Source organism: Notolepis coatsorum, assembly GCF_963971535.1.
Source record: "Notolepis coatsorum genome assembly, chromosome: 19".
NCBI lineage: Eukaryota > Metazoa > Chordata > Actinopteri > Aulopiformes > Paralepididae > Notolepis > Notolepis coatsorum.
Genome location: NC_140183.1, coordinates 89,845,057 through 89,872,537, shown reverse-complemented (window position 1 = coordinate 89,872,537; position 27,481 = coordinate 89,845,057). Strand labels below are relative to the sequence as shown.

The 27,481-nt window shown below is 42.1% G+C and overlaps 1 protein-coding gene across 1 annotated transcript in view; it reads left to right on the top strand.

Moving 5' to 3' along the window:
- The window catches only part of gsk3ab (glycogen synthase kinase 3 alpha b), a 70,736-nt gene that overhangs the window by 26,940 nt on the left and 16,315 nt on the right, over positions 1 to 27,481 (top strand). The window contains exons 4-7 of the mRNA XM_084336852.1: positions 3,881 to 3,991; positions 13,083 to 13,213; positions 13,882 to 14,086; positions 17,212 to 17,307. Coding sequence (XP_084192978.1) covers positions 3,881 to 3,991; positions 13,083 to 13,213; positions 13,882 to 14,086; positions 17,212 to 17,307 — 543 coding nt within the window. The remainder of the gene's footprint in view (positions 1 to 3,880; positions 3,992 to 13,082; positions 13,214 to 13,881; positions 14,087 to 17,211; positions 17,308 to 27,481) is intronic.

The window sequence follows — 27,481 nt, the reverse complement described above, 5'->3', positions numbered from 1 at the left end:
TTTTAGGTGAATTTTCTGAAAATATTGGCTAGGGCTTAAGGGGCTCATATATTTCTTGGCTTATCATTTAAAATGCTGCTTGATAGGAAGTCTGTTGTTGATCTAATCGCAATACATGTTTCACTACAATGTTCAACACAAGGCAAATAGCTAAATTATTTCAATTAGATTTAGGCCAGGCAAGTTTATTTATATAGCTTGTTTCATACACAGACAAGTGCCTTACATAAAGAATAAAATGGAGAAAGGAAAAAATAATAATACAAGGAGATCATAAAAAAAAAAAATAAGTTGAAGAGCAGTTGAGGGAAGCAACAGTTGTGATTGGAGGATCAAGAAAAGAGGGCGGGAATTGAGATGGGTCAATTCAAGTAATTTATAAAATATACAAGTCGGTTGATGCAGCTCTTCTGGACGTTTGTTCCAATTATGTGGAGCATAACCCAACGCTGCTTCAGATTAACAAGCCTAAACAAGCTGTTCAGAATTATTGGCATCCCTGATGTCACAAGGGGAACACAAGCAAGGAATTAGCTTTGATTAATCAATGAGCTGTGCTGTTTGGAGCCGGGAACACTGCTCACCTAATGTACTGCCCAGTTTGTTCATAATGTGTTGACAAAGAACCAGTTTCAACTGTCAAATTGTAATAATTTGGAGAGTGGGGGAGAGAGCAATGTGCATAACTCAAGCAGTGCATTTTAAATTGGCTAATGGACATACAGTATATAAAATGATGAAGGCTTTTTAATATGGGATTTTGGTAGTATTTTGACATGTGGACATTTTGTCTAAAATCTTAACGAAAAGCATTATACCACAGTATTCACAGTATGTCTATTTGTATCATGGCATTGAGTTCTACCCATATCCACTTCAATACTGCTGATCGGGAACGGGGTGGGAAGGTATCAACCTGAGCATGACATAAAGAGCAAAAATGGCCGCCATGCCAATATGCTATTGCCTAATATAGGAATCCAAATAGTCAAACATATAAACATGTACTATTACAAAGCTGATAATAACATTCTGTAATCACATTCTGTAATCACAAGACACATTTTCTACACCTCAATGCTCCGGTTCCATGTCTTAGTATTTATTCATAAAGCCGCTAGCTACAGGAATGAAGGAACACCTGATGGACTTGGTAAGCCCATGTAACCGGTCTTATTTGACATGCCCTGAGTGGGAGTCGAACCCCGGTCTCCCGCGCCGCGGGCGACATCGCAGACCACTATACCAAGAGGTGAATTCACTTCTGGGGAGTGAGTTTACATGCAGTACCGCTTAACGTCCACAGCCACTTCACTACACTGTCCATCGTGACTGTGGATAGACACACGGTACCTCCGTTACACCCACACCTCTTCTCCATGATGGCAAACATCTGCCATGGCATTTTAATCAAATTTATAGAAATTCAATGTCTGAACACAAAAACAAAAGAAGTGAACATTTCTTTTTTCAAAAGTCTCCATTTTAAAATCTTAACCCTTTATTCGCCAAGGACGAGTTTCCACGTCATTCTCCGTAAGGCGTCTTTGAGATCAATATTTCAAAAATCTGTGATGGCAATCATATTTTACCCACGGAGTCTTGAGATCCCCTGTTGATCTCCTCAACTCTCCAACGGTTCAAGAGCGCCATCTGGTGGCCGATCGGCGGATCGCCCAAACAGGAAATGAGCGGAGGAACAATGGATAGCGATCCGTTGCCAATAACTCGATAAACAACATGATTTGGACGTATATACTATTATACAACCTGGAAATGGATCGCATATATCAACATCCCATAATGGCAATCTTTTTGCTCCACGCTCATCACCCAACGCTACGAGGAGACTGGGGTGAGTTTCAGCCTGTTTGTTTACCATTTTCGATACAAACTGCTATGGTCAATATATCACCCATACTACATGATTCATTTAACGTTGGCCATGGACTTATAAACCCCCCCCCCCCCTCCGGTCACCAGCAGATGATGAGGCAAGACGTTTAGGACCTTGTGCAATTGAACGTTTTATTATGACGTCAATCGGTATCAAACTACATTTGATGATCTAATATATGTATTTAGGGCTATAACTCACGTTCTGCAGAATGCTGCAGAAAACGATAAAAACATATTTATACTTTAGACCGTATTTTAGTATGAATATGTGAATGAAAAAGTAGAACATTGCTACATCCTAAATGATAGATAATTGACGTTGAATGGGCCATAGTAATGTCAATTTAGCAATACAATTTAAAAAGTTATAGCCCTGCAAAGAAGGGGAACTTCTCCATAGACAAATAGAGCTGGCAGAGGACGGTATAAGGATGTACATAAGCGTGGCAGAGAAAGGGTTAAGGTGCTTGTGATTATACTTGACAATCTCATTTTACTACAATAAAAATGATTTGAAATGAGGTGAACCAACTGCAAATGTTATCTTATTAGATTAAACAGATTATTTATAAAAAAAAATTATTGCAGATGGTAACAAAGCTTTCCGTTGGGGACATAAGTAATAGTTCAAATCAAGGTGCGGTCAGTGTGTATTAGAGAGGCTCCAGTTTGTGATGCACACTAAAGAAGCTTTCATGTCAATTCTGTGAATAAATACACAATTCCTGCTTTTTGCCTTTTTGTGGGTATTCTTTCTTCTTCAGTTACACCAGTGGTTCTCAAGCATTTTCAATCAGGCCCCACTTGGGTAGCTAGAAATATTTTCGAGCCCCACCTAACCTGGTCCCCACCTAGATGTAGGCTAGAATAGATTTTTTTTTAAAACTTTGACCAGTCAGCTGGTTCTTTTAGCGTTTATCGCTTTTTTCTGGTCAAGTATGACCGACAGAAACAGGTTGAATGGGGTATAGATCGGGGGAAAGACACTCTGAGAAAATACGGCGAGTCCGGGAGTCGAACTCGTGTACCCCAGATCCGTGACGCGCACGGTTGTCCCCGACGCCGAAATAGCGTCCGAGGTACGCGGTGAGCTACTGGAGCTCCCTAGAATAGATTTTTGGCTACAAACATGCCATTTCCTCTACTACTAACGAGACAAGATTACCATAACGAGACACAATTATAGTTGTATTTAAAAATGAACAAAAGCTTGCCAGATGATCCTGTGCCAGTGTGATATAATTAGGCCTAATTAAAAATGTAGTTGTTGTAGGCCTACAGTAGGCTACTTCCCTGATTAGATTTATTTTCATTCAAATAATAATTGCAGTACTTCCGAGTAGTAGATTTCATTAAATTAAAATAATAGTAACTTAAATAATATATTAATCAAAATTAGGCCTACACTATTAACTACTGCAGGTTGCAAATAAATCATGTTTCATATTCCCATTCTAGCCTACATTCAGTGACTTGTGTGTGTGCTTGCTTTCCCTTGCAAATCTTCTCAAAGCGGGGTGGTTGTTTTGAGATTTCCATTGAGATTCATTCTCAATGTTCTACTTCGATCTGTATTTTGATTTGATGGAGGCCACTGCAAAAAAGCCTACCTCACACAGGTAGGATGATGCAAAAGGCAGCAGTATGCCCACAGCTCTCTGTCCAATGAGTTTTGATTTTGTAGCTGGAGTACTTGTGGGGTCCGCCGCTTGTCTTTTAGCTGTTACCAGAAATGTCTCTATTTTTGTTTGATTCCTGTCTCATGCAGGCTAGCGTAACGTTACAGTTCACTCTCTTCGATTCTCATTCATTCACTCATTCGATTGGACAATAGCTAGCTAGCCTCCCCTGAAACACAAACTTACAATGGTCAATAACATATTTAAGCTTCTGAATGTGCTCTGTATAAAGAATAATACATGACAGTCAGTTCATTTTTTAAATCTGACCTCTTGTCCTCCTGTTTTCTCTCCCCATCCAGAAAGACGAGGTGTATCTGAACCTGGTGCTGGACTTTGTCCCAGAGACGGTGTACAGGGTGGCCCGGCATTTCAACAAGGCTAAGACCACCATCCCCATCATCTACGTTAAGGTAGGTAGGACCCTCCCGTTGACACATGGTCTTTATGTCATACTCGGGTTGGGATTTCCACCTCAGGTGGGAACAGGGTGGAAAGAAATCCCAACCTGAGCATAGGGCTGAGCCCAAACGTTCGGAACTTCATTCGTTATGTTGGCATTCGAATCTTAATTAATGGGTTCGAACCTCCCCTTTTTAATGTATTTTAAAAAAAAAAGTAGTTTTAATTTTGAAAAATTATTTTACACAAAGGATATATATCACATTAAAGGATAACTCCACTATTTTGGGAAATTAGCTTATTTAACATCTTCCCTGGAGTTAGACAAGAAGATGCATACCTTTTTTGTCTCTGTGCGTGCATTTTAGCTTTGGGAATAGATGCTCCGTTAGCATAGCTTAGCTTCATCACTGGAAGTGAGGCAGGACAGTAGCTTTACAGTGCCTTACAGTGTATTGCAAGGTCTGACATTGACCAAACTTGATATGCATGACCTTGGTGGGCTCTAGGTCAACTCCTGAAAAGGGGGTCAATGTCAGACTTTGCAATCAAAAGTTAGGGGGCTAATAACCCTTGCCATAATTTCAGTGCGCCCCTAACTTTTGATTGCAAGGTCTGACATTGACCCCCTTTTCAGGAGTTGACCTAGAGCCCACCAAGGTCATGCATATCAAGTTTGGTCAATGTCAGACCTTGCAATACACTGTAAGGCACTGTAAGGCTCCCTCACTTCCAGTGATGAAGCTAAGCTATGCTAACGGAGCATCTATTCCCAAAGCTAAAATGCACGCACAGAGACAAAAAAGGTATGCATCTTCTTGTCTAACTCCAGGGAAGATGTTAAATAAGCTAATTTCCCAAAATAGTGGAGTTATCCTTTAAGATAGCAGGAGCCATCGGCCAACAAAGATGTTGTTTCAACAAATGTATTCACAAAATGGATTATCATCCAAACATTATTGAAGCCTCCTGTGACCAGTAAGTAGGTACTACTACCACTCTTAATAACCGCAGCCATAGGCGCCGATTTATGTTTCTGCCGGTGGGTGCTCAAAACAAGTTGAATGCCCCACGCCCAAGATAAACCTTATGCAATAGCCATAGCCTACATGACTTGTTGCTATACGGATTTGGATGGAGTCAAACATACACATTTCAGCACTATAGGAAATGAACAGCGACCGACGCACGCACACACACACACACACACACACACACACGTAGACCAAGTGCACAATCCAACACCACCATGGGTGTGAGACACCGCTGCTAGAACACCCATAAAGAACGCAGCATACCAATGAAATCGGGAAACACATTTGTGACTGGGCATGGGGGCGCTGGACTTGTTGAGGTAAGGTCCAATTTTTTTTTTTTTTTTTTTAACTTATCGGAAAGTACAGATTCATACCTTAAAAATAAGCCATCACTTGAACATTTTGGTGGGATATTTTTCAAGCTACATCCTATGAATCATGGAGATATCAGTAAACGCATTCAGAGATGAATGGTCTTCGAACTTGTGGAGAGGTTCACACCTGTGATTTAATCAACTACAACCCTACCCAGAATGCATTGTATTCCATGGCCCCCTCTCTCTGGGGACATTAACACCTTGCATCAGGCTCTTTTGTTATGGCAATGACTGTCTTGTGGCAAGTTGTTGTGGCAGTTGAAGTATTTGCCTTGTAAGTCTAAAAGCTAAATGACTAAATGTAAATGTATTATAAGGAAAGGTTGACCTTCTGTAGTGTGGTAGTAAAAGGTTAACCTTCTGTAGTGTGGTAGTGAAAGGGTTAACCTTCTGTAGTGTGGTAGTGAAAGGTTAACCTTCTGTAGTGTTGTAGTGAAAGAGTTAACCTTCTGTAGTGTGGTAGTGAAAGGGTTAACCTTCTGTAGTGTGGTAGTGAAAGGTTAACCTTCTGTAGTGTTGTAGTGAAAGAGTTAACCTTCTGTAGTGTGGTAGTGAAAGGTTAACCTTCTGTAGTGTGGTAGTGAAAGGTTAACCTTCTGTAGTGTTGTAGTGAAAGAGTTAACCTTTTGTAGTGTGGTAGTGAAAGGTTAACCTTCTGTAGTGTGGTAGTGAAAGGGTTAACCTTCTGTAGTGTGGTAGTGAAAGGGTTAACCTCCTGTAGTGTGGTAGTGAAAGGTTAACCTTCTGTAGTGTTGTAGTGAAAGAGTTAACCTTCTGTAGTGTGGTAGTGAAAGGTTAACCTTCTGTAGTGTGGTAGTGAAAGGTTAACCTTCTGTAGTGTTGTAGTGAAAGAGTTAACCTTCTGTAGTGTGGTAGTGAAAGGTTAACCTTCTGTAGTGTTGTAGTGAAAGAGTTAACCTTCTGTAGTGTGGTAGTGAAAGGTTAACCTTCTGTAGTGTGGTAGTGAAAGGTTAACCTTCTGTAGTGTTGTAGTGAAAGAGTTAACCTTCTGTAGTGTGGTAGTGAAAGGTTAACCTTCTGTAGTGTGGTAGTGAAAGGGTTAACCTTCTGTAGTGTGGTAGTGAAAGGGTTAACCGTCTGTAGTGTGGTAGTGAAAGGTTTGTTGGAAGCCTCACATAAGCCATGTAATGTTCGGGGTCAAGGTATTGGCTGAAGGAAAGGCTACATCAATAAGCATTTAGATGTTTAGATTTAAAGGTTAACCTTCTGTAGTGTGGCAGTGAAAGGGTTAACCTTCTGTAGCTGTGAGAGAATTGTTGAATAGATACACAAATGTTCTAGAATGTTTGATTATGACATCATACTGTGACATCACAAATGTTTTCGGGCATTCATAACATTATTTTCTACGATTAATTGAAAATGGGGGACCCTGATGTAAACAAGACGAAAGTCTTTCTCTGGTCTGCATCCCCTTAACAATTGTGTGTATTGAGCCGTACTGTATTGTACCCATTCTGCAATCTGTTAATAAAGTTTTCAATCAATCAAATTAACCTTCTGTAGTGTGGCAGTGAAAGGGTTAACCTTCTGTAGTGTGGTAGTGAAAGGTTAACCTTCTGTAGTGTGGCAGTGAAAGGGTTAACATTCTGTAGTGTGGCAGTGAAAGGGTTAACCTTCTGTAGTGTGGTAGTGAAGGTTAACCTTCTGTTAACTCACTAAACCTCACAAACACCAGCAAGGAAAGGCTGCATCAAAATAACTGTTTTGTTTCGTAGCGGCGTTTCTGCCACTCTTCACAAGCAAAGAAGAGACTGTTTCCATTCCGTGAAAACCCGCCCTACTCTGCTCTGATTCGCAGACTGTGGGTGGGGGGGGGGGGGAGAAACGCTGAATGTGATTGGATCAGAGTAGCCAGACAGACAGGCAGAGCAGCCAGTCGGACAGTGGAGCACTGAGAGAGAGGAGACAGCGGAGGATTTAACGAGGCGCGTTAATACAATTTTGTTTATCTGGCTTACTGCTGCGGATTCAAGCCAAGTTGCAATAATGCAGTACAGCTCAATACACACTTGTTAAGGGGATGCAGACCCAGAAAGAAGTTTGTCTTGTCATCAAATGAATTGCCAGCGTGCGTTCGTCTACAACAACAACCAACGCGTCCTATAATGATAATAAGTTGTTTGTTATTTTCTTTGAGTTTCCCTATTGAATGAATTTACTTCTTATACCATTAGGTTGCAATAAATTCACTCGAACAAAATTAGTTCGCTCATCAAATTCGTGACATTCTAAATGTGTTTTAATGTTGTTTAATTTAATGACAATACACGCGGACTCGCGTTTTTTTTTAATCTTTTTATATGGACACTGCGTTTGTTGCGTTGCTATAACTTATAACATTAAGATAAAGTGTATAAACATTGTTCTTCTCCCTGCTAAGAAAGGAGAGCGTTTGGCTGTGTGTGTTTCAACACCTCTTAAGTACCTGTTAAGCTGACAGACCCACACCGTAAATGCCCTCGCCTGTAGTTTTTCCACAGTATTGAGAGACAATACTGTCGAACTATATAACAATAATTACCTCATTTACAAGTTGTATTTAAGTTTGCAAATAAGGGCAAATGAGGGAACACATTATTGACATTTCAAAGATGTAAAAAAAAAAACAGATTTCGATTTTTTTCGATTTTCTGAAGAGCAAGACATTTGTTCCTTTTCTGGCACTTGCATGATAAAAAACGATCGATCGAATGTCCGTTCGAAAAACCCTGCCGAAGTTCGAATCCCAAAAACAGCCTTCAGGGACGGCTCTACCTGAGCATTACATTAGTGCAAAATGGCTGCTGTGTGAATATGGTCAATGCTCTCATTCTATGGCTTGTCTGACCGTAGCCCTTCTGCTTGTCAAATTGTACAAGACGAGGCCCATGGGTATTACTGTCTAATCCTCTCAATTTAGCTCCTTTTACATTGTTGAAGGAGAAAATGTATTGAAATTGCAAAAAGCTGCTGCCTCTGGATGTAGTAAAAGCCACTAAAGTAGTTCCAATGCTTTTTCATTTAAATTCTTCAGGCAGCTGACTGTTATAGGATTATGAAAGCAGAAAAGGGAGAGATGGTCTCATGAGATTTGCTCTGTTTGCAATACACTTTGTTGACTGTCTAAAGAGGCACTTGGGGCGTTTGTGAGTGTGTGTATGCATGAGTCTGTTTTTATGATGCCTGTAGCAGCTGAGAGGATATTATATCTGTCTCTCTCATGGCTCATTTCCTGCCCCCCCAGCCCACCCTGCTGCTCCTGTGATTTTGAGATGCATACTGATCATCACAAAACACACACACACACACACAAACAGACGGTGCCCTCATTTAACACCTCTCTCTCTCTCTCTCTCCTTCCCCGTCATTCCTGGCTTCCTTCTCTCATCCCTCGAATGCATTACAAGTCCTCCAGCGACACAGTTCCATTACTACATGTGTGGGATCTCCTCCTCTTCTCTCCCATGGGTCCTGAGCTCCTACTGCTACCACGCTGTGTTCTCATTCTCGCCTCCCACCTCTTCACCTCCCTTTTCTCTCATCCCTTCATCAATTTGTCTATGATTATTTTCTGCCCTGTGCCCCCCCCACCCAGACCCCATGCCGTCTCTCTCTCTGCTACCCTGAGTGGTTGATGATGATTATAATGATTATCATGATGCTATATCTGAGGCCGTTAGAGATACACATGCAGTGTAGAGTTTAACCCTTTGCGGTCAGTGTTTTCAGTGTAAACGATGCCACAGTGCAGTCACCGACTGTGATGTCAGTGGCTCCTCCTCCTTTTTCTTCTAGGCTGCATCAGTCAGACACCACATGACTCTCCCTCTTCAACGCCCACCTACATATGGCCAAAAACATAGCTGCTAAAGTGACATGAAATTTAAGACCTACGTCCAAACTCTACACATCCAAACAGCCACGAAGATGCACAGTGACTGGACACACTCTTGGTCCTTTGGAAATTCTGACATATGTTGCTATTAGTCTAGCAGAATATCCCTTGTAACCGAATCCTCTGGGTTGTTTTGGTTTATCTAAAGCCCTGTTAGTGGTTACCATGACGGCAGCCACTCCTCTGGGGGTATGATCAGTCGAGGCTAAAATCCAATAGGGATGGGGGGGGGGGGGAATCAATACAGCATGATATTAACCCTTTCACTACCACACCTTCTGTAGTGGGGTAGTGAAAGGTTAATCTTCTGTGGTGTGGTAGTGAAAGGGTTGACCCTTTGTCGTGTGGCTGTGAAAGGGTTAACATTCTTCTGTATTGTCTCAGTGAAAGGGGTAACCATTTGGTAGTGTGGTAGTGAAAGGGTTAAGGCAATGCTTTCTGTACTTTCAACAAGACAACCTAATCTTCTTCATCAACTCGCTCAACATTACTCTTCCTGCAACAACTCGATGCCTCACAGGATTTCAGAGCAATACTTCTGTTTGAGCTAGACTGTAGTAAAAGAAAGAGTCTGATTGATTGATTGCAGAATGGGTACAATACAGTACGGCTCAATATACACACAATTGTTAAGGGGATGCAGACCAGAGAAAGACTTTCGTCTTGTTTACATCAGGGTCCCCGATTTTCAATTCATAATGAATTGTAAGTAAGGGTGCAACTTGCTCCGTGCAATCCATTCTTTGTGGATCTAGCCCTCAGAGTAATTCTTCCTGTTGTGGATGAAAATTCTGAATGTTTCCAAAAGACCAGAGTCATGCATGTGCTATAAGTATAAAGTATAATAAATTGCAGATTACTTTGGGTATGCAATTTTCAGGCGTTTTCTGAAAAATTTGCCCATCAATTAAGTGTTAAGCAGAAGAGCTTAACAATAAAATTGCACTTTCAAGCCTTGTCCACACGTACACAGGTATTTCTGAAACCGTAGATTTTTCTATGGGGTTTGACCCTTCGTCCACACACAAACTGCATTTAGGTAACTGAAAACCCACCTTTTTGAAAACTGCTGCCAGAGTGAAGATGTTCAGAAACTCTGTTTTAAAAAATACACCTGTATTCGGGCGTCCGGGTAGCACAGCGGACTAAGCGTCTGTACCACCACAGATACACTGGTATCGAATCCGGCTGTCAGCGGTGCCTCCGGCTTGGCCGGCCGTCATACTGACACAATTGGCGGTGTCAGCGGGAGGGAAGCCGGTGGGTGGTAATCTGGTCGTTGTAAACAGCGACTCCTACAGGTCGGTCAGGGCGCCTGCACAGCGAGGGAGAGAAATGGTGAAGGTAGTGTGACCTCCAACGCATTACACTTTACCAATGATAGTCCCGCGCTGTCAGGTGAAAAGAGGCTGCTGGCTGTCTCCTATGTATCGGAGGAAGCGGAGGGGGGAATTGGCATAACGACTAAAATTGGGATGGGAGGAAAATACAGAAAAACAGGAGGAGAAAAAGTGGATAAAAAATAAAAATACACCTGTATTCTTGTAAATGGGTGAACCCGGAGCTTATGGAAAATGCTGACATTAAGATTTAATGGTCCTGTCCTATTTTCTCTGCAATCAGAACCATAGAGAGCTCCCTGCAGCCTCCTCCAGGTCATAGAGAGCTCCCTGCAGCCTCCTCCAGGTCATAGAGAGCTCCCTGCAGCCTCCTCCAGGTCATAGAGAGCTCCCTGCAGCCTCCTCCAGGTCATAGAGAGCTCCCTGCAGCCTCCTCCAGGTCATAGAGAGCTCCCTGCAGCCTCCTCCAGGTCATAGAGAGCTCCCTGCAGCCTCCTCCAGGTCATAGAGAGCTCCCTGCAGCCTCCTCCAGGTCATAGAGAGCTCCCTGCAGCCTCCTCCAGGTCATAGAGAGCTCCCTGCAGCCTCCTCCAGGTCATAGAGAGCTCCCTGCAGCCTCCTCCAGGTCATAGAGAGCTCCCTGCAGCCTCCTCCAGGTCATAGAGAGCTCCCTGCAGCCTCCTCCAGGTCATAGAGAGCTCCCTGCAGCCTCCTCCAGGTCATAGAGAGCTCCCTGCAGCCTCCTCCAGGTCATAGAGAGCTCCCTGCAGCCTCCTCCAGGTCATAGAGAGCTCCCTGCAGCCTCCTCCAGGTCATGGAAGCGTTTTTGCGTCGTTGTGTGGACTGGAGATTTTCTTTTTAATGTATAAACAAAGGAGGGAACCCTGTGTACGTGGTGGACTAACCCTGTGTACGTGGTGGACTAAGAGGGAACCCCTGTGTACGTGGTGGACTAAGAGGGAACCCCTGTGTACGTGGTGGACTAAGAGGGAACCCCTGTGTACGTGGTGGACTAAGAGGGAACCCCTGTGTACGTGGTGGACTAAGAGGGAACCCCTGTGTACGTGGTGGACTAAGAGGGAACCCCTGTGTACGTGGTGGACTAAGAGGGAACCCCTGTGTACGTGGTGGACTAAGAGGGAACCCCTGTGTACGTGGTGGACTAAGAGGGAACCCCTGTGTACGTGGTGGACTAAGAGGGAACCCCTGTGTACGTGGTGGACTAAGAGGGAACCCCTGTGTACGTGGTGGACTAAGAGGGAACCCCTGTGTACGTGGTGGACTAAGAGGGAACCCCTGTGTACGTGGTGGACTAAGAGGGAACCCCTGTGTACGTGGTGGACTAAGAGGGAACCCCTGTGTACGTGGTGGACTAAGAGGGAACCCCTGTGTACGTGGTGGACTAAGAGGGAACCCCTGTGTACGTGGTGGACTAAGAGGGAACCCCTGTGTACGTGGTGGACTAAGAGGGAACCCCTGTGTACGTGGTGGACTAAGCCTCAACCTCATCTTGGATGTATGTGTTTGTGACTTGATAGAAACATTGTAACATGATTGGATCTTAATATATCATATCAAGCCTGTTATCTGAATCTAAGCTACCAGTCAGCTGTAGCCATGCCATTCTCTCCATACATTACTGCAAAATGATCAAAGGATTCAGATTTTTTTATATGGATGTTTGGTGCAAGACAGAAAGGACTTCATCTATGCCATCTGGCTGGATTTTGACAGTTGCTCACATAAAGAAAGGCTGCACCAAGTTCCTGTTTAGGAACGGATAATGCTGCAAATAAATAATGTGTAAAAAAAAGTGTGTTCTTCCTTATGACAATGATTTCATTATGCTGCTATTAGGCTATAAATTAGGAATGACTTCTCCACGCGAGTCCGCGTTTCTTCTGTGTACTGCCCTGGTTTAATGCTCTTGAAAGTTGTCCAATATCCTCTCCATATTGCTCCTCTACAAGCAATTATTTTTATTGTGCTATATGTTGAAAAAAGCCTCCCGACTAGAAGTGACATTCCAGCATCTTGACGATCCTTTTCCAAGGCTCTGTAGGCTCTGGGTCGCTCTTCCCCAAGAGGTGAACATGCACTCATCTTTGGATGCTGGTGCCATTGTATAGCTGGGGAACACCATGCCACAGTGCCACACATTATATATTCACAATTAATAAATGGGTATATAAGCTTTGGACTAAAGTTATTTATTTTTATTTTTATTTTTTTGGCAAGCGTCCTGATTGAATCCAGTGATAAAATGACTAGATAGAATTCAAACTAGCAGTGATTATGTGCATTTGTGTCCATAAATCCCAATTTCCATTGGCAATCTTCGTCGTCACAGCCGGCAAAATAAATGCTGCCCAGTTACGCTCCTCTACGAATTCTCTAGTATGTTTATGTCTGTCTTAAACTAAAACTGTGTATTAACCCCCCCCCCCCAGGTGTACATGTACCAGCTATTCCGCAGCTTGGCCTATATCCATTCCCAGGGCGTGTGTCACAGAGACATCAAGCCCCAGAACCTGCTGGTGGATCCAGAGACGGCCATCCTCAAACTGTGTGACTTTGGCAGGTCAGTACTAGACTGAGGCCCTGGATACGTCTGTCTGCCTCATATCTTTGTCACTGGCTCTATCACTTTCTTGAGTATGTTTACAGGGTTCGCACAAGGTCCTTGAAGTGCTTAAAGTGCTTGATTTTTTACAAAAAAAAGTCCAATGCCTGGAATTCCTTAAACAGCCCATTTTTAACAAGATGCTTAAAAAGTCCCTGAAATTCAAATCAACCATTCGCATTGAAAGTTTTGTTCATCCATGATAAAAAAAAATTATAATAATCTGAATCAAGAAATTGAATTTTGTGTAACTAATTGTCAGAAATTGGTTTTTAAGCATACATATTTGATCCGATTTTCCCCCCAATAAAAAAACAGCATTTAAAAGTGAATTGGATCCGTTTAAATGCCCTTTTAAAATTGAAAATAGTGCTTGGAAAAGTACTTGAAAGTCCTTGAATTTCATTTTGCACTGTCAGTGTTTAGCCGTCTTGTCCATTTGTGTATCTGTCTTTTTTGTCATATACATCTAAGTTCTCTCTGCCTCTTTTCCTTACCTAGTTATTTACAAATATATGGAGAAGGAAAGGTTTCTGGCACCTCAACGACATCTGTCTTCCTCTGCCTCCTTTCCTGCTCTCTCTCCACTTTCTCCACTTCCGTCTTTCTCTATACGTTTTCCCCAGTGCGAAGCAGCTGGTTCGCGGGGAGCCCAACGTGTCCTATATCTGCTCGCGGTACTACCGCGCCCCGGAGCTCATCTTCGGCGCCACCGACTACACGTCCAACATCGACATCTGGTCAGCCGGCTGCGTTCTGGCCGAACTGCTGCTGGGACAGCCCATCTTCCCCGGGGACAGCGGCGTGGACCAGCTAGTAGAGATCATCAAGGTAGGAGGGAGAGTGTCGCCGGGGCAGGAGGTGGGCTGAAGGACTGGGAGGTTGAGGAAGGTCACATGCAGTAGGGTTCAAAGTGAGACACAGCCTAACGGCACAGTGCTCGGCTGGTGACAATACTATTTGATTTCCTAGACTCATTAACAGGGATGTTAATGTTCAATGGCGGTATCTGTGTCCGCCTAAAGTATAGTTACAGGATGGAGAACGGCTCAAATCAAAGAGGGAATCCTCAAACTGGTATTATGCTACTAGGGCCGGGCGATATGAAAGAAATTCACATCACAATAATCATCTGGAATTCTTTCTCGTATCGATACATATATCGCAGTGTTCACATATGCAAAATCACAAGATAACTCATCCAATTGCTGTTCATCGCAAAGGGAGATATCAAACCAAAACAACATTTTACAAACTCTTTATTTACAAAGAACATACAACTCCTCAGATATTGGAAGATTTAATTTTGAGATAAATCTGATATGTGGTTATTAATTTATATGACTGATATCAATTGTGCGATGTCACAATATCATAATTTCACCACGATAGGATCCTGATACGATCCTTTTTTTCGAGGAATTTAACTAATCTTGTTGGCCGTTTTCTATATCTCTCCTCCCTCTGTCTCTCTCCGTCTGCCCGATGAGCGGGGCTGTTACTTTCGCATGCATAGCGCGACCCGTGTAACATTAAGTAACTTGTGTTCCGTGGGGAAAGACCGGTCATCACTGCATACAACTTGGTTTAATCCAAATATCCATTCAGAAACTTTGTATTATGAAATAATTCTGGGATGTCTGACTATTTCCCTATGCCTTGTTTGGTGCGAGTTCAGCTGACACTGTTGACACGCCCACTATGCAAAGCGTGCGCTCTCACACACACACACACACACACACACACACACACACACACACACACACACACACACACACTGCTTCGGTCATGCATCCACTCAACTCATGGAAAATATATCATCAGGCTATTGTTCTAAAAGTATCTCTGCTAATAAAATAGAGTATTGAACCGTTTTTAACAGCTGGGTATGTTGGCTAGCAAATAAGACGACAGTTTTCTTTACACAAGTTTATTTCACGCTCTCCACAGCGTCGTGACGCACAACAACATCGCCCATTCCCCTCTTCACAGATTACCGTAAAGGCGGGACATTCTGATTTAAGAACTTTCTAAATAAAATAGAAAGTCCCAAAATAGTAAATTTATCTGACTGCTTGTATTAATTGATAAAAATAATCAAAAAGAACCGATAAGAGTATCGATAAAGTACCGAACCGTTAAGCAGTATCGAATCGATAAGAGTAGTAGTATCGATAAAATCCTAACGATCCTAACCCATCCCTAATGAACACTGTTAAAGGTCAACCTCCACGTTGTATTTTTGTTCAATAAACAATGTGGACTAGGCCAACAGTGACTTTCATGAAGAATTGGAAAAAAAAGTATTGAAATTGACCCAGTTTTAGCGTTTTTATCAAAACATTTTGTCTGCCCAACACAATCACCACGCACGTGCATATTTTAATCAATGGTTCATAACGTGCACGTGTAATGTCGTCACAACAGGTATTGGTCACCAGGGGGCTCTGTGACCCTACTCCTGTGCTCTGGGAGTCACAGGCAGTAGCAAGGCGGCAGAGCATTATTTCCCGCGTTGGGTGCATGATGCGCATGCGCTGTGATCACACCAGGCAGCCAACGCCGGAAATAATGCCGTTTTGAGCAGTTTATAAAAAATATTTAAAATGTTTATTAGCAACGCAGAGCTTTCAAACCATCCCGTATCTCTGTCCGAAACCCTCGTGCAACTGTGAGTACATTTGAAATGTCTCTGTGATACTTGTATAACGAACGGTTCGGCCAGAACCAGTCCTTCATGGTAAATCTAGGTTGGTTTCCTATTAAGGAGCAAGTGACTGTGGATTCACTCGGTGCATCAGTCACGAAAGGGGCTATGATGAGCTTGGCAAGCCAGAGTAAAACACCGTTTTCATTCAATCAATCAATAACAACATTAACCAGACTCTCGTTGTGTCTATTATGCTAACGCTAACGTTACCTCATTGTGTCTATTCTACAAGCTTTAACGTTACCTAGCCTCTCGTGTCTATCTGCTAACGTTAGCATTAGGCTAACTAACGTTACGTCCCTAACCCCAACAACAAGCGTAACTAATCAGCGATCTTTTTGTCAGACTAAACTCTCCGCTCGGTGGCAAATTGTGTTGATGTCGGTTTTGTTTCATCAATAAATGAGGCGGAATACACAGTGACTGTATCCTTTTTTATTGCACTTGTTTCTTGCTGCAAACATACATAAGACATCCTATGCGAGACATTAAAGATGGCGGCGTTCTGTTTTCGTTCAGACTCCCCAAACAGTGACGCGTCTCTCTTCTGACCAATCAGTGGTCTGCAGTTTTTCACGTGACATTTCTGGAGCTCTCATGCTGATCACCAGCAGCCCCGCCTCCCCACACGGAGACAAACTGAGTACTTTATTTTAGTGGAAAAGCAACATTAGATTCGGCTCATTAATATGCACCTGTGTCCTGTTGTGACGTCGGCGTTTGATAAGCTTTTTTGATTCGCGCGTGCATGTTATTCGTGCATGGACCTTTTTAACTCTTTCAGAGTGGCATTTCCGGTGTCAAATGGAAAAAAATAAATAATGAAATTATATACCAATGATGTAAACTACCCATAATTGATCAGTAGGGTTTAACCTGGAGGTTGGCCTTTAATACTGTTATCAATGAAGGAAGAAATGTTTGCAGCTGTGGTAATACTTCAGCTGATTCATTATAAAAGATACAAACCTGAAAACAAAAGGTGTAAATGTTAAATAAAAGGACCACAGTAATGAGGCAGGAGGAACATATTTATTTGCACTATAATGGTAAAATTGTGCCCCTAAAAAAGATTCTGTGCCCCTAGTGAAAAAGCTTAGCGTACAGCCCCGACAGGTACTACAGTTCAACCTTATATGCTACTAAAATGCAGGTAGCATGCCCACACACACACCCCCTTTTTTTGTGGCAGAAATGCCAAAATGTAACATGCTACTTGGACTAACCTGTCTTCCCTACCTCTTAGGTTCTGGGGACTCCGACGAGAGAGCAGATTCGAGAGATGAACCCCAACTATACAGAATTCAAATTCCCACAGATCAAAGCACACCCCTGGACAAAGGTATGCTCCCTTTCCCTGGTCCCCATGCATTCACATTGGTGTCACGGTGCAGGTAGACTGGTTGGGTTGGTTTAGTTATATATATATATTATATATATATATAGGGATTGGTACAGCTTCAGTTTAAAGGCCTAATATGATTCATTGACTTGTAAATCAGCCCTAGTAAAACCAGCCCAGACATGTAAATTAATTTAGATAAAGGTACTTGCAAATGAGAACAGATTGGTAGTGTAACTATTACGGGTGTAACGGTACGGTACACAAAAACCACGGTTCTGTATGTACCTCGGTTTTGAAGTCACCGTTCGGTACGTTACGTTTTCGGTACAGTGGGGAAGGTTTAGCTTCGATTTAAACATTAAATTCAGAAAATTTATATTAGATAGTGAAAAAAACACCCCCGGGTGGGCGTGGGCCTGAATGCGCTGCATGACGGATAGGAGACAGGCGATCACTTTCATTGAGCTGAAGAACGTGCCAGTAGTAACAAATGGACAACAACAACCATTGGTCGCAGGGAACAAAATTAACTTTTTGACTTACCAGCCATTTGGCTGGTAGATTTAAAAAACTACCAGCCAGGCAGATTTTTTACCAGCCAAAAATTATAAATAGCTTTTTAGTATAGCGCCATGTGTTATTATTACTATATAATACTCTCATATGCTATTTTCAATTAATATCATAAACAACATAAGGAATATTAGCATCATTTTGAGTGGACTGAAGGAATGAGTCGGCGTTAATAGTTTTAAATGCAAATAATTTATTGAAACATAGAAGTGGGGTCGGGACACACACACTGTTTCAACTCACCACCCCTGCATCATATTGTAGTCTAGTCTGTCTTCAAACTTCCACTCCTCTCGAAACTTTTTTATATTTGAATATCAACATTATCTGTCCATCCTCAGTAATCCTCAGTTTACTATAATATACTCCTGTCCTGAGTCCTGACTAGTGACTTCATCGTCTTTCCAAACGCACACACACAGGGAAAGGGAGAGTGCCCCCCCCCCCATTTCCCTTTCCCCAGTCCACACTGTCTGCTGTTCTCTATGGCTCTGCTCTGCCTCTGATCAGGATTAGCTTGTTAGCTTACGCTAACGTAACGTTCATTTCGGGCGATGTGGGCATAAAGGAATGGCGACGATGCAACGCATGTTAGATGCATATGACACCACAGACCTATTTCGGCTAGCAAAATAGGCGCACTGCTGTGTAGCCCCGCTCGGCTGTAATGCGAGCAGAAGCACGGACTGGGCGGATATGACTCGCGGAGTTGCCACAGGTTTTTTCAAAATAAGAGTATCATATGAACCGAACGTTGCTAGCTGACGGAGCCATAGATATTATGACTGGAGCTGCGCTTGGGGGCGGAAATGAGACCCGCACAGGACTTTCAAAATAAGAGTATCGATATGAAGTTCATACCGTAATTCCTCTAATAGTAACCGGTATTCAATTAAAAACCGGGTCTCTATTAATGACCGGGTGCGCTGTTGAGCTAAGCAATTATAAGCCGGCCTCCTAATACAAGCCGGGTTTCATGTATATGCTGGCATGGCTGTGCAGTAAATACCATATAATGGTATGGTGTTAATGTTTACCAAGAGAGTAAGCCTACCTCAGAATTGTATAAAACGAAGTTATTATTATTATTATTATTATTATTATTATTATTATTATTATTATTATTATTATTATTATTATTATTATTATTATTATTATTATTATTATACCAGTTACAGTATTGTGATTGCACTATTTTACTTTATTTAACTTTTTTTGACCACCTGTAATTGCACTGTTTACTATCGTATTTCATACAGTACTTGGTTTCAAAAAATGAACCCAGTACATTTTACTGGGTTCAAACTGACACAAAATGTTGATTTATTCATTATGATCCGTTTGAAAATTAGAAATATAGGCCTCTCTCTTATACATGCCTCCTCCTAATACAAGCCTGGTATCCGCTACAGTTGAAACAAATACAAGCCGGGGTTACTATTAGAGGAATGACGGTATTATGAACTACACGCCAGGTGGCGGACAGACCTCTCATTGTTAGTCGCCAAACCTTAAATCTGCCCGCCATTGGCGGTTGGCGGGTACTTATTTTGTTCCCTGATTGGTCGTGAAGATAGTGATTTGCACTGTGAGCAATCTCAAGCCCCGGTTGGAAATACTTAGGATTTTGATCAACTTGTGGAACCTCTTTGAGCTAGAAGTTGTAACAAGTAGGTCTTCTAGCTCTGGCTTGTTGTTTGCGTTTGCCATGAGGCTATGCTAAATTACAGGTAATCTCTGGTGTGTGTGGGCTGAATTCCGTTAGTGTTTAAAGTAACGTTCTATTAATTCGGTACACAGCGCGTACTGAACCAAACGTCCCATACCGAAACGGTTCGGTATGTGTACTGTTACACCCATAGTAACTATATATATATATATATATATATATATATATATATATATATATATATATATATATATATTTGGCCACCGAAAGTTTTCGGCCGAAAATGGCCAAAAATTGCCTTTCGGCCGAAATAGTTTTTTCACCGAAAATATATCACAGAATGTCAAAGAACAGAAACAACCTGTAACCCAGTGTTTCTCAAAGTGGGGAGCGCAGAGGCATGACAGGGGGGGCCTTGAGATAAAAATTAAAAAAACGTTTTTATTACAGAAAATTATCACTAAAGTGCTATCTGTTGCAGCTGCACTGTTCTCCATGAAAATACCATATTTGGATAAGTTTGACCATTTCTCAAAATCTGAAAATCATTATTTAATAAAACACAGAAAAGGATCACCAAGTTACTCTTGATACAAAAAAATTACAGACAACATTGAGACAAAGCTTCCTGACACATCTCCATCCAAACTCTTGGAAGAACTCATTGAAATCTCATCTGATACCACCTGGAGAGCTAGTTTCAGAGTGTGGTGCTGAGTACCAAGTATCTCATGATGCAGCAGTTAAGGTGTTGATACCATTCAGCACCACATATCTGTGTGAAGCTGGCTTTTCATCCATGACAGCTCTGAAAACAAAATATAGGGCCAAGTTGAGCCTTGAGGATGACATGCGTGTTGCCTTGTCAAAGACTGACGGCAATAAAGACTGTTTGCTTATTTTCTATGTTCGCTTTGTAAATTCCCAGTCACTGAGTGAAGATCTGCTGTTTTGCAAATATGTCAAAAACAGAGCGACAGCTGATGAGCTCTTCAAACTTATTGACAGTTACCTGACAGAACATGGACTGAAATGGGAGAACTGTGTGGGCTTTTGCTCTGACGGTGCGCAGGCCATGACAGGGAAAAGGAGGGGGCTACAGGCGCTCATCAAGGGGGTCTCGCCAAACGCGCAATGGACGCACTGTAAATTCACAGGCGCCAGCGTCAAGACAGCTTAGCCCTGAGCTGAATGAGGTTTTGACAGAAGTTATAAACATGGTAAATTTCATCAAAACCCGAGCCCTGAAAGCGCGCCTGTTCTCTGCGCTGTGTGAGGAGATGGGAGCTGACCATTCTGCAGTGCTGTTTCACAGCGAGGCAAGGTGGCTCTCGCGAGGGAAGGTGTTGTCAATTTGAAAGGTCACGATATTGGTGTTATTTCAATAAATTTAAACATGGCCCATTTCATGACTATTTTGTTGGGTGGGGGGGGGCCAAGATATTTTGGTCCGCCAAAGGGGGGCCTGACAGAAAAAGTTTGAGAAGCACTGCTGTAACCTAACGCGTGATGATGTCATCAAAACGCGGCTTCAGTGATCATTACATGCGCAACGTGAGCTCTTCAGTCCTGCGTTCTGCAGCCTGTGATAACTCCTCTTGGGACTCGGGAGTCTCACTGTTTCTATCTAAACTCTGTGCGCAACGCGTCCAATAAATGCGTCTTTAACATGCTTTATATCCTCACCATTACTATATGCCCGTCGCGGTTAAAACCTTTTTGACTAACGTTAGCGTTAAGCTAGCTAACAAGGCTTCCGGTCCTCTTTCACTACGTCATCCCCCGCTAATAGTCACAGGAGATGTAGTAAATACAACAGTCCTTCCATGTAGGCTAGAATGCCGTGAATTATGACAGTACCGTACTTTTTCGCACTATAAGCCGCACCTGACTATAAGCCGCAGCAGCTAAATTGAATGATGTGTACATATATAAGCCGCACTGGACTATAAGCTGCAGGTGTTTTAATGTTTAATTACCATATGTACTGTCGGACAAATAACAAGAATTAACTCATTTACAAGTTGTATTAAGTTTAGCAAATAAGGGAACAGATAAATAACATTTCAATGCAGTCAAAAAAGCAATATTTAGATTTTTACATTTTCGGGTTTGGTCACGTTGAGTCACATATAAGCCGCACCGTTATATAAGCCGCAGGGTCGAAAAATGGGGGAAAAAGCCGCGGCTTATAGTCCGAAAAGTACGGTTCAAGTTTCTTTATTAGTTGTCATACAAAAATACAGAGTACTTTTATATAAAATGCTTACTGTAGCCACTACAGTAACATCATTAAGTCTGCTATAAGCTATTCTCCCTCATGTGTGCAGATCTTTATGCAGTTTTAAAGCACATTGGCTTTGTTCTGAATGCACTTTGTTGTAGTTATCCTACAGAGAAAAGAAAATGCACTTGACTTGGAATTAATGTACTGTATGCATTCAGAAGTGCTGAATAAATGTTTTATGGACCCATAATAGTGATTATTTATTATTTAAGTTAAGTTTTGCCATAATCATATATTTTTCCATAATCAGGTAGCTGAACAACATTGGTAAAAAAAAATCTATTCTATGAATAATTTTCAGCCTTTCGGCATTCGGTTTTCGGCTAACTGTTTCCTATTCGGTGCATCCCTAATATATATACCTCATACTATGGTCTACCCATATACTCTGTATGATGGCATGTACAACAGTTCTGTATATACCGCATATATACCTTTATATATTTATATTTACCGCATATATATATCTGTCTGAATATACCTGCATATAATCCTTCTATACACCTGCATATAACCCATATAACTGTATGATGGCTTGTACAATAATGCTGTGTGTGTATATACAGATAGCTATACGGTAAGCATATATATATATGCTTACCGTATAGCTATCTGTCTGTACATACCTGCACATAATCCTTTTTCATATTTGTAGATTGATTCTAAATTAATTTAGATAAAGGTACATGCAAATGAGAACAGATTGGTAGTGCTTGATGAACTTCAAATTAATTTACATGTCTGGGCTGGTTTTACTATGGCTGATTTACAAGTCAATTAATCATATTAGGCCTTTAAACTGAAGCTGTACCAGTCCCTCTATAACTTAAAAGAAAGTATATACGGATGCAGCTCAATAAATTAGAATATCATGGAAAAGTCTATTTATTTCAGTAATTCAATTAAAAAAGTGAAACTCATATATTATTGATTCATTACACACAAAGTGATATATTTCAAGTCCTTATTTGTTATAATCACTTAGTACTTAGTTGGGGCACCTTTTGCACAAATTACTCATCAATGTGGCGTAGCATGGAGGCGATTAGCCTGTGGCACTGAGGTGTTATGGAAGCCCAGGTTGCTTTGATAGTGGCCTTCAGCTCGTCTGCATTGTTGGGTCTGGTGTCTCATCTTCCTCTTGACAATACCAGGCGAGTTTGCTGGCCAACTTTTGGCAGTGTGGGCAGGTGCCAAGTCCTGCTGGAAAAAGTAATCGGCATCTCCATAAAACTTGTCGGCAGAAAGAAGCATGAAGTGCTCTAAAGCTTCCTGATAGATGGCTGCGTTGACTCTGGACTTTAGAAAACACAGTGGAACAACACCATCAGATGATGACACGGCACCCCAAATCATCACTGACTGTGGACACTTCACACTGGACTTCAAGCAACTTGGATGATGTGCCTCTCCACTCTTTCTCCAGACTCTGGGACCTTGATTTCCAAATGAAATGCCAAATTTACTTTCATCTGAAGAGAGGACTTTGGACCACTGAGCAACAGTCTTTTTCTCCTTAGCCCAGGCAAGATGCTTCTGATGTTATCTCTGGTTCAGTAGTGGCTTGACACGTCGTCCCCTACATTAACCAGCACATCCATCCACTTTCCTCCAGCCAGTCACTGCGGTCATTGGTGCCCAGGGCGCCTGTAGTTGTTCCGCAACCGTTCCTACTTCCGGGGTAGGCCTGATTGGCCCCGACAGGCACGTGACCCGCCGCGGCCACGCCCCGCGGCAGCCCCAGGAGCAAGCGCGCTACTGCTGGAGTTCGCTTCGCCTTTCACATCGCTGCCGTTGGCGAAAGCAGACAAATGAATGACTAATTCGGTCAGATATAACGTAACTAATAACGTTAGTAAGCACTGCTTATATGCTTATTATGTCTGCGGGGTACAGTAAACGTTTCTCCCGGTACATTCTGAAGAGCACACCGCTGTATGTTGGAGAACCAGCGGTCTTCCTCACTCGAGTGAGACTAAATGTTAAATGATTAAATGATACACAGCGAAATCTACGCTCTCGCGCCTCATCCTGCTTTCGCCAACGGCAGCGATGTGAAAGGCGAAGCGAACTCCAGCAGTAGCGCGCTTGCTCCTGGGGCTGCCGCGGCGGGTCACGTGCCTGTCGGGGCCAATCAGGCCTACCCCGGAAGTAGGAACGGTTGCGGAACAACTACAGGCGCCCAGGACCAGACTCAAAACCAAAGGGGACCGAGCTTTTGCAGTGACTGCCCCAAGGCTCTGGAACGCCCTCTCCTTAAACCTGGAAACCACTCCCTCAGAGCTAATTTTTAAAAGGCAGCTAAAAACTTACTTCTACAGGCAGGCTTTTTAAACACTGATAGCCGTTTCTTTCTGTTTGTTGTCTTGTTGTTGTCTTGTTGTCTTGTCTTGTTGTTTTTTTGTTTTAGCCCATTTGAATGTTTTTTCTTCTCTTCACATTTATTTCTTGTATTTTTACTGATGTTTTAAAATGGTGTGAAGCACTCGTGCTGAGAAGAGCGCTATAAAAAATAAAGTTTACTTACTTACTTACTTGTAGCCCATGTCCTGGACGCCTATATTCGAATACCAACCGTTTTGCGAATCTGATTGGCCACTGACGTTTCTGGTCATGTGACATGTGCACCAAGCGTGTGACAGCAAGTTCTTTCGCCGGTTAAGCTTAGGCACTCTTTCGAAGTTGCTTAAGGTTAGAGTTTGTCTTAGAGCATGGCGATAGAACGCCAGCCCTGATTCCAAACTCTAACCTTAACCAACTTCGAAAGAGTCGCCTAAGCTTAACCAGTGATAAACTAGGCGTTAGGTAGTTTGCTGCTGGTCGGGGCGGAAATGGGCGCGTCACATGATTGGGCACACATGTCACATGACCAGAAACGGCAGTGGCCAATCAGATTAGCAAAACGCACCAAACGGTTGGTATTGGAATAGACGCGTCCTGGACACGTCCGTGTGGTGGCTCTTTTTTTTTTTCTTTTTTTGAACAAATGTTTTTTATTTTCCCTTTTTTAACCCTTTATCTGCCAGAGATTATTCTGATCTTAATCCACTGTCTGCCAGCACTGTAAGTCTATGGAGATGTTCCCCTTCTTTGCAGGGCTATAACTTTTTAAATTGTATTGCTAAATTGACATTACTATGGCCCATTCAACATCGATTATCTATTGTTTAGGATGTAGCAACGTTCTACTTTTTCATTCACATATTCATACTAAAATACGGTCTAAAGTATAAATATGTTTTTATAGTTTTCTGCAGAATGTGATTTATAGCCCTAAATACATATATTAGATCATCAAATGTAGTTTGATACCGATTGACGTCAGATAAAAAAAAATTATTGTTCAAGGTCCTAAGCGTCATGCCTCATCATCTGCTGGTGACCGGAGGGGGGGGGGGGGGGGGGGGGGGTTTATAAGTCCGTGGCCGGCGTTAAATCATTCATGTAGTATGGGCGATACATAGATCACAGCAGTTTATATGGATCATAATATTCAAACACGCTGAAACTTACCGCAGCTTCCTCTGACTGTTGGGTGGTCAGCGTGGAGCAGAAAGTTCGCGATTATGGTATGTTGATATATGCGATCCATTTCCAGGTTGTATAATAATTAGAGCTGGGCCGTTAACGTGCTGCGTTAATGCGATACTAGTATCGTGCGATAATATAATTAACGTTTTTTTTTTTTTTTTTTTTATAATACCTTTTATTTACCCAGGGTAGGTTTTCTGAGCACAGATGCTCTTTTTCAGGAACGCCCTGCTTCACATTCACACAGTTCCATTCACACCTGGGAGCTGCCCAGTACAACCACAGTTGACACTATTGGCCACTGAGCAACTCCACTGGAGCAGTTGATTTGCATTGGCAGGGTTTGGCCCTGTCTGGCACCCAACGGAAAAAATATTATAGGCACTATAAGTAGACACCGCTACATAAAACAAGCTGGTCTGCCTGAGTGACTGGTGGAATAAGGAGAAATGGAGATTGGACTGATTGAGTCAAGCCATGTCACATAGTTCAAGTTTGAAATGCTTCTTTCTGTTTTGCTCCTGAGAGTGTGCTAGATACTGTACTGTACTGGTAATATTATTTATTTGTGTTAACTTCTGAATAAAACAACTTATTAAAAACAAGTACATCTTATTGAACATTATTTTGATATTTCATTACCAATTATCATAGCAAAACAGCTTTTTCAAACAGTCTGTAATGCATTTTGGAAACGGGAGATGGGCTCATGGTGTAATGGGCCACCTGGCCTGAGAAACATAAGGAGGAAAGAAAAAGTAAGGACTTACTTCTGGTCATTATTTGGGTAGAACACACATATTTTAAATGCCTTCGGCAGGTTATTTTTTTTTTTAGCCATTTTAATCCCAGGATTGCAGATAGATTAATCTAGATTAAAAAAATTAATCTATGCCCACCTCTAATAATAATATATACGTCCAAATCATGTTGTTTATCGCGTTATTGGCAACGGATCGCTATCCAGTGTGTCGAGCTCGAGTCCCCGAATATGGATGAGCACCACTTCCTGCCGCTCATTTCCTGTTTGGGCGACCAGATGGTGCTCTTGAACCGTTGGAGAGTTGAGAGGAGATCAACAGGAGATCCCAAGTCTCCGTGGGTGAAATATGATTGCCATCACAGATTTTTGAAATATTGGTCTCAAAGACGCCTTACGGCGTCATTGGCAGATTACGCATGGCGAGCAATGACGTGGTAACACGTTCTTGGCGAGAAAAGGGTTAACATGAAACTAGACAAACAATAATAAACGGTAATAATCAATGATAAATCACAGGACAATGACAGAAATAATAATGACAGTCCAGTAATTAAATCAAAATGAATGTAGATTAAAAGACATAAAAATAATAAATACAATACATGTGCTCTTGCTCGCTCTTCTTTCCTCCCCCCCCCCCCCCCCCCCCGGACCCCCACTTGGACTATACATCCACTATTTCATTTAACATCAGAAAATTACAAGTTTATATGCTTCCCTTTATCTTCTCCACCACAGCTAGCCAGATTGCTATGCTGGCTTCATTAACACCTAAAATTCATGCAGTGGATATCTCTAGATAAATCACATCGAGATAGGTAAAAACCCATACCTTCCGGCACATTTTATCCGGTTGAATCCAGCGTGGCGCTATCAACTTTTTGGCAGCCGTAAGACCAGCCAAAATTAGTCTCTTTACATGTACAGAGGTCGATAACTGAGAAACATCATTCAACAACAATACAGAAGGCAGTGTAGGTATGGTCAGAGATAAAAATTCTGATAATTGAGTGGTTACTTTTTCCCAGATGAACAAAATTGAGATCAATCTGTTGGTGATCTGGGTTGCGTGATGATAGCCGAACATTTGCCCAGACTGCATCCCAATCAAAATCTACTTCCAAGTTTGGGATATCCTTCCTCCAAACCGAGTCTAGGGGAAGGACCTCATATGAGGACATAAGTAAGTGACGATAAAAGTCAGAGACGAAGCCTCTCGATGTCTCCTTGTCATAAAATAATTTGTGAAATCTGTGGTGCTCAAGTGGAATATTTAATGGGACTCTGTGAGCCTTCAAAGCTGCTCTTATTTGTAGATAGAAAAAATTAGTGGAACTAGTGAGGTTAA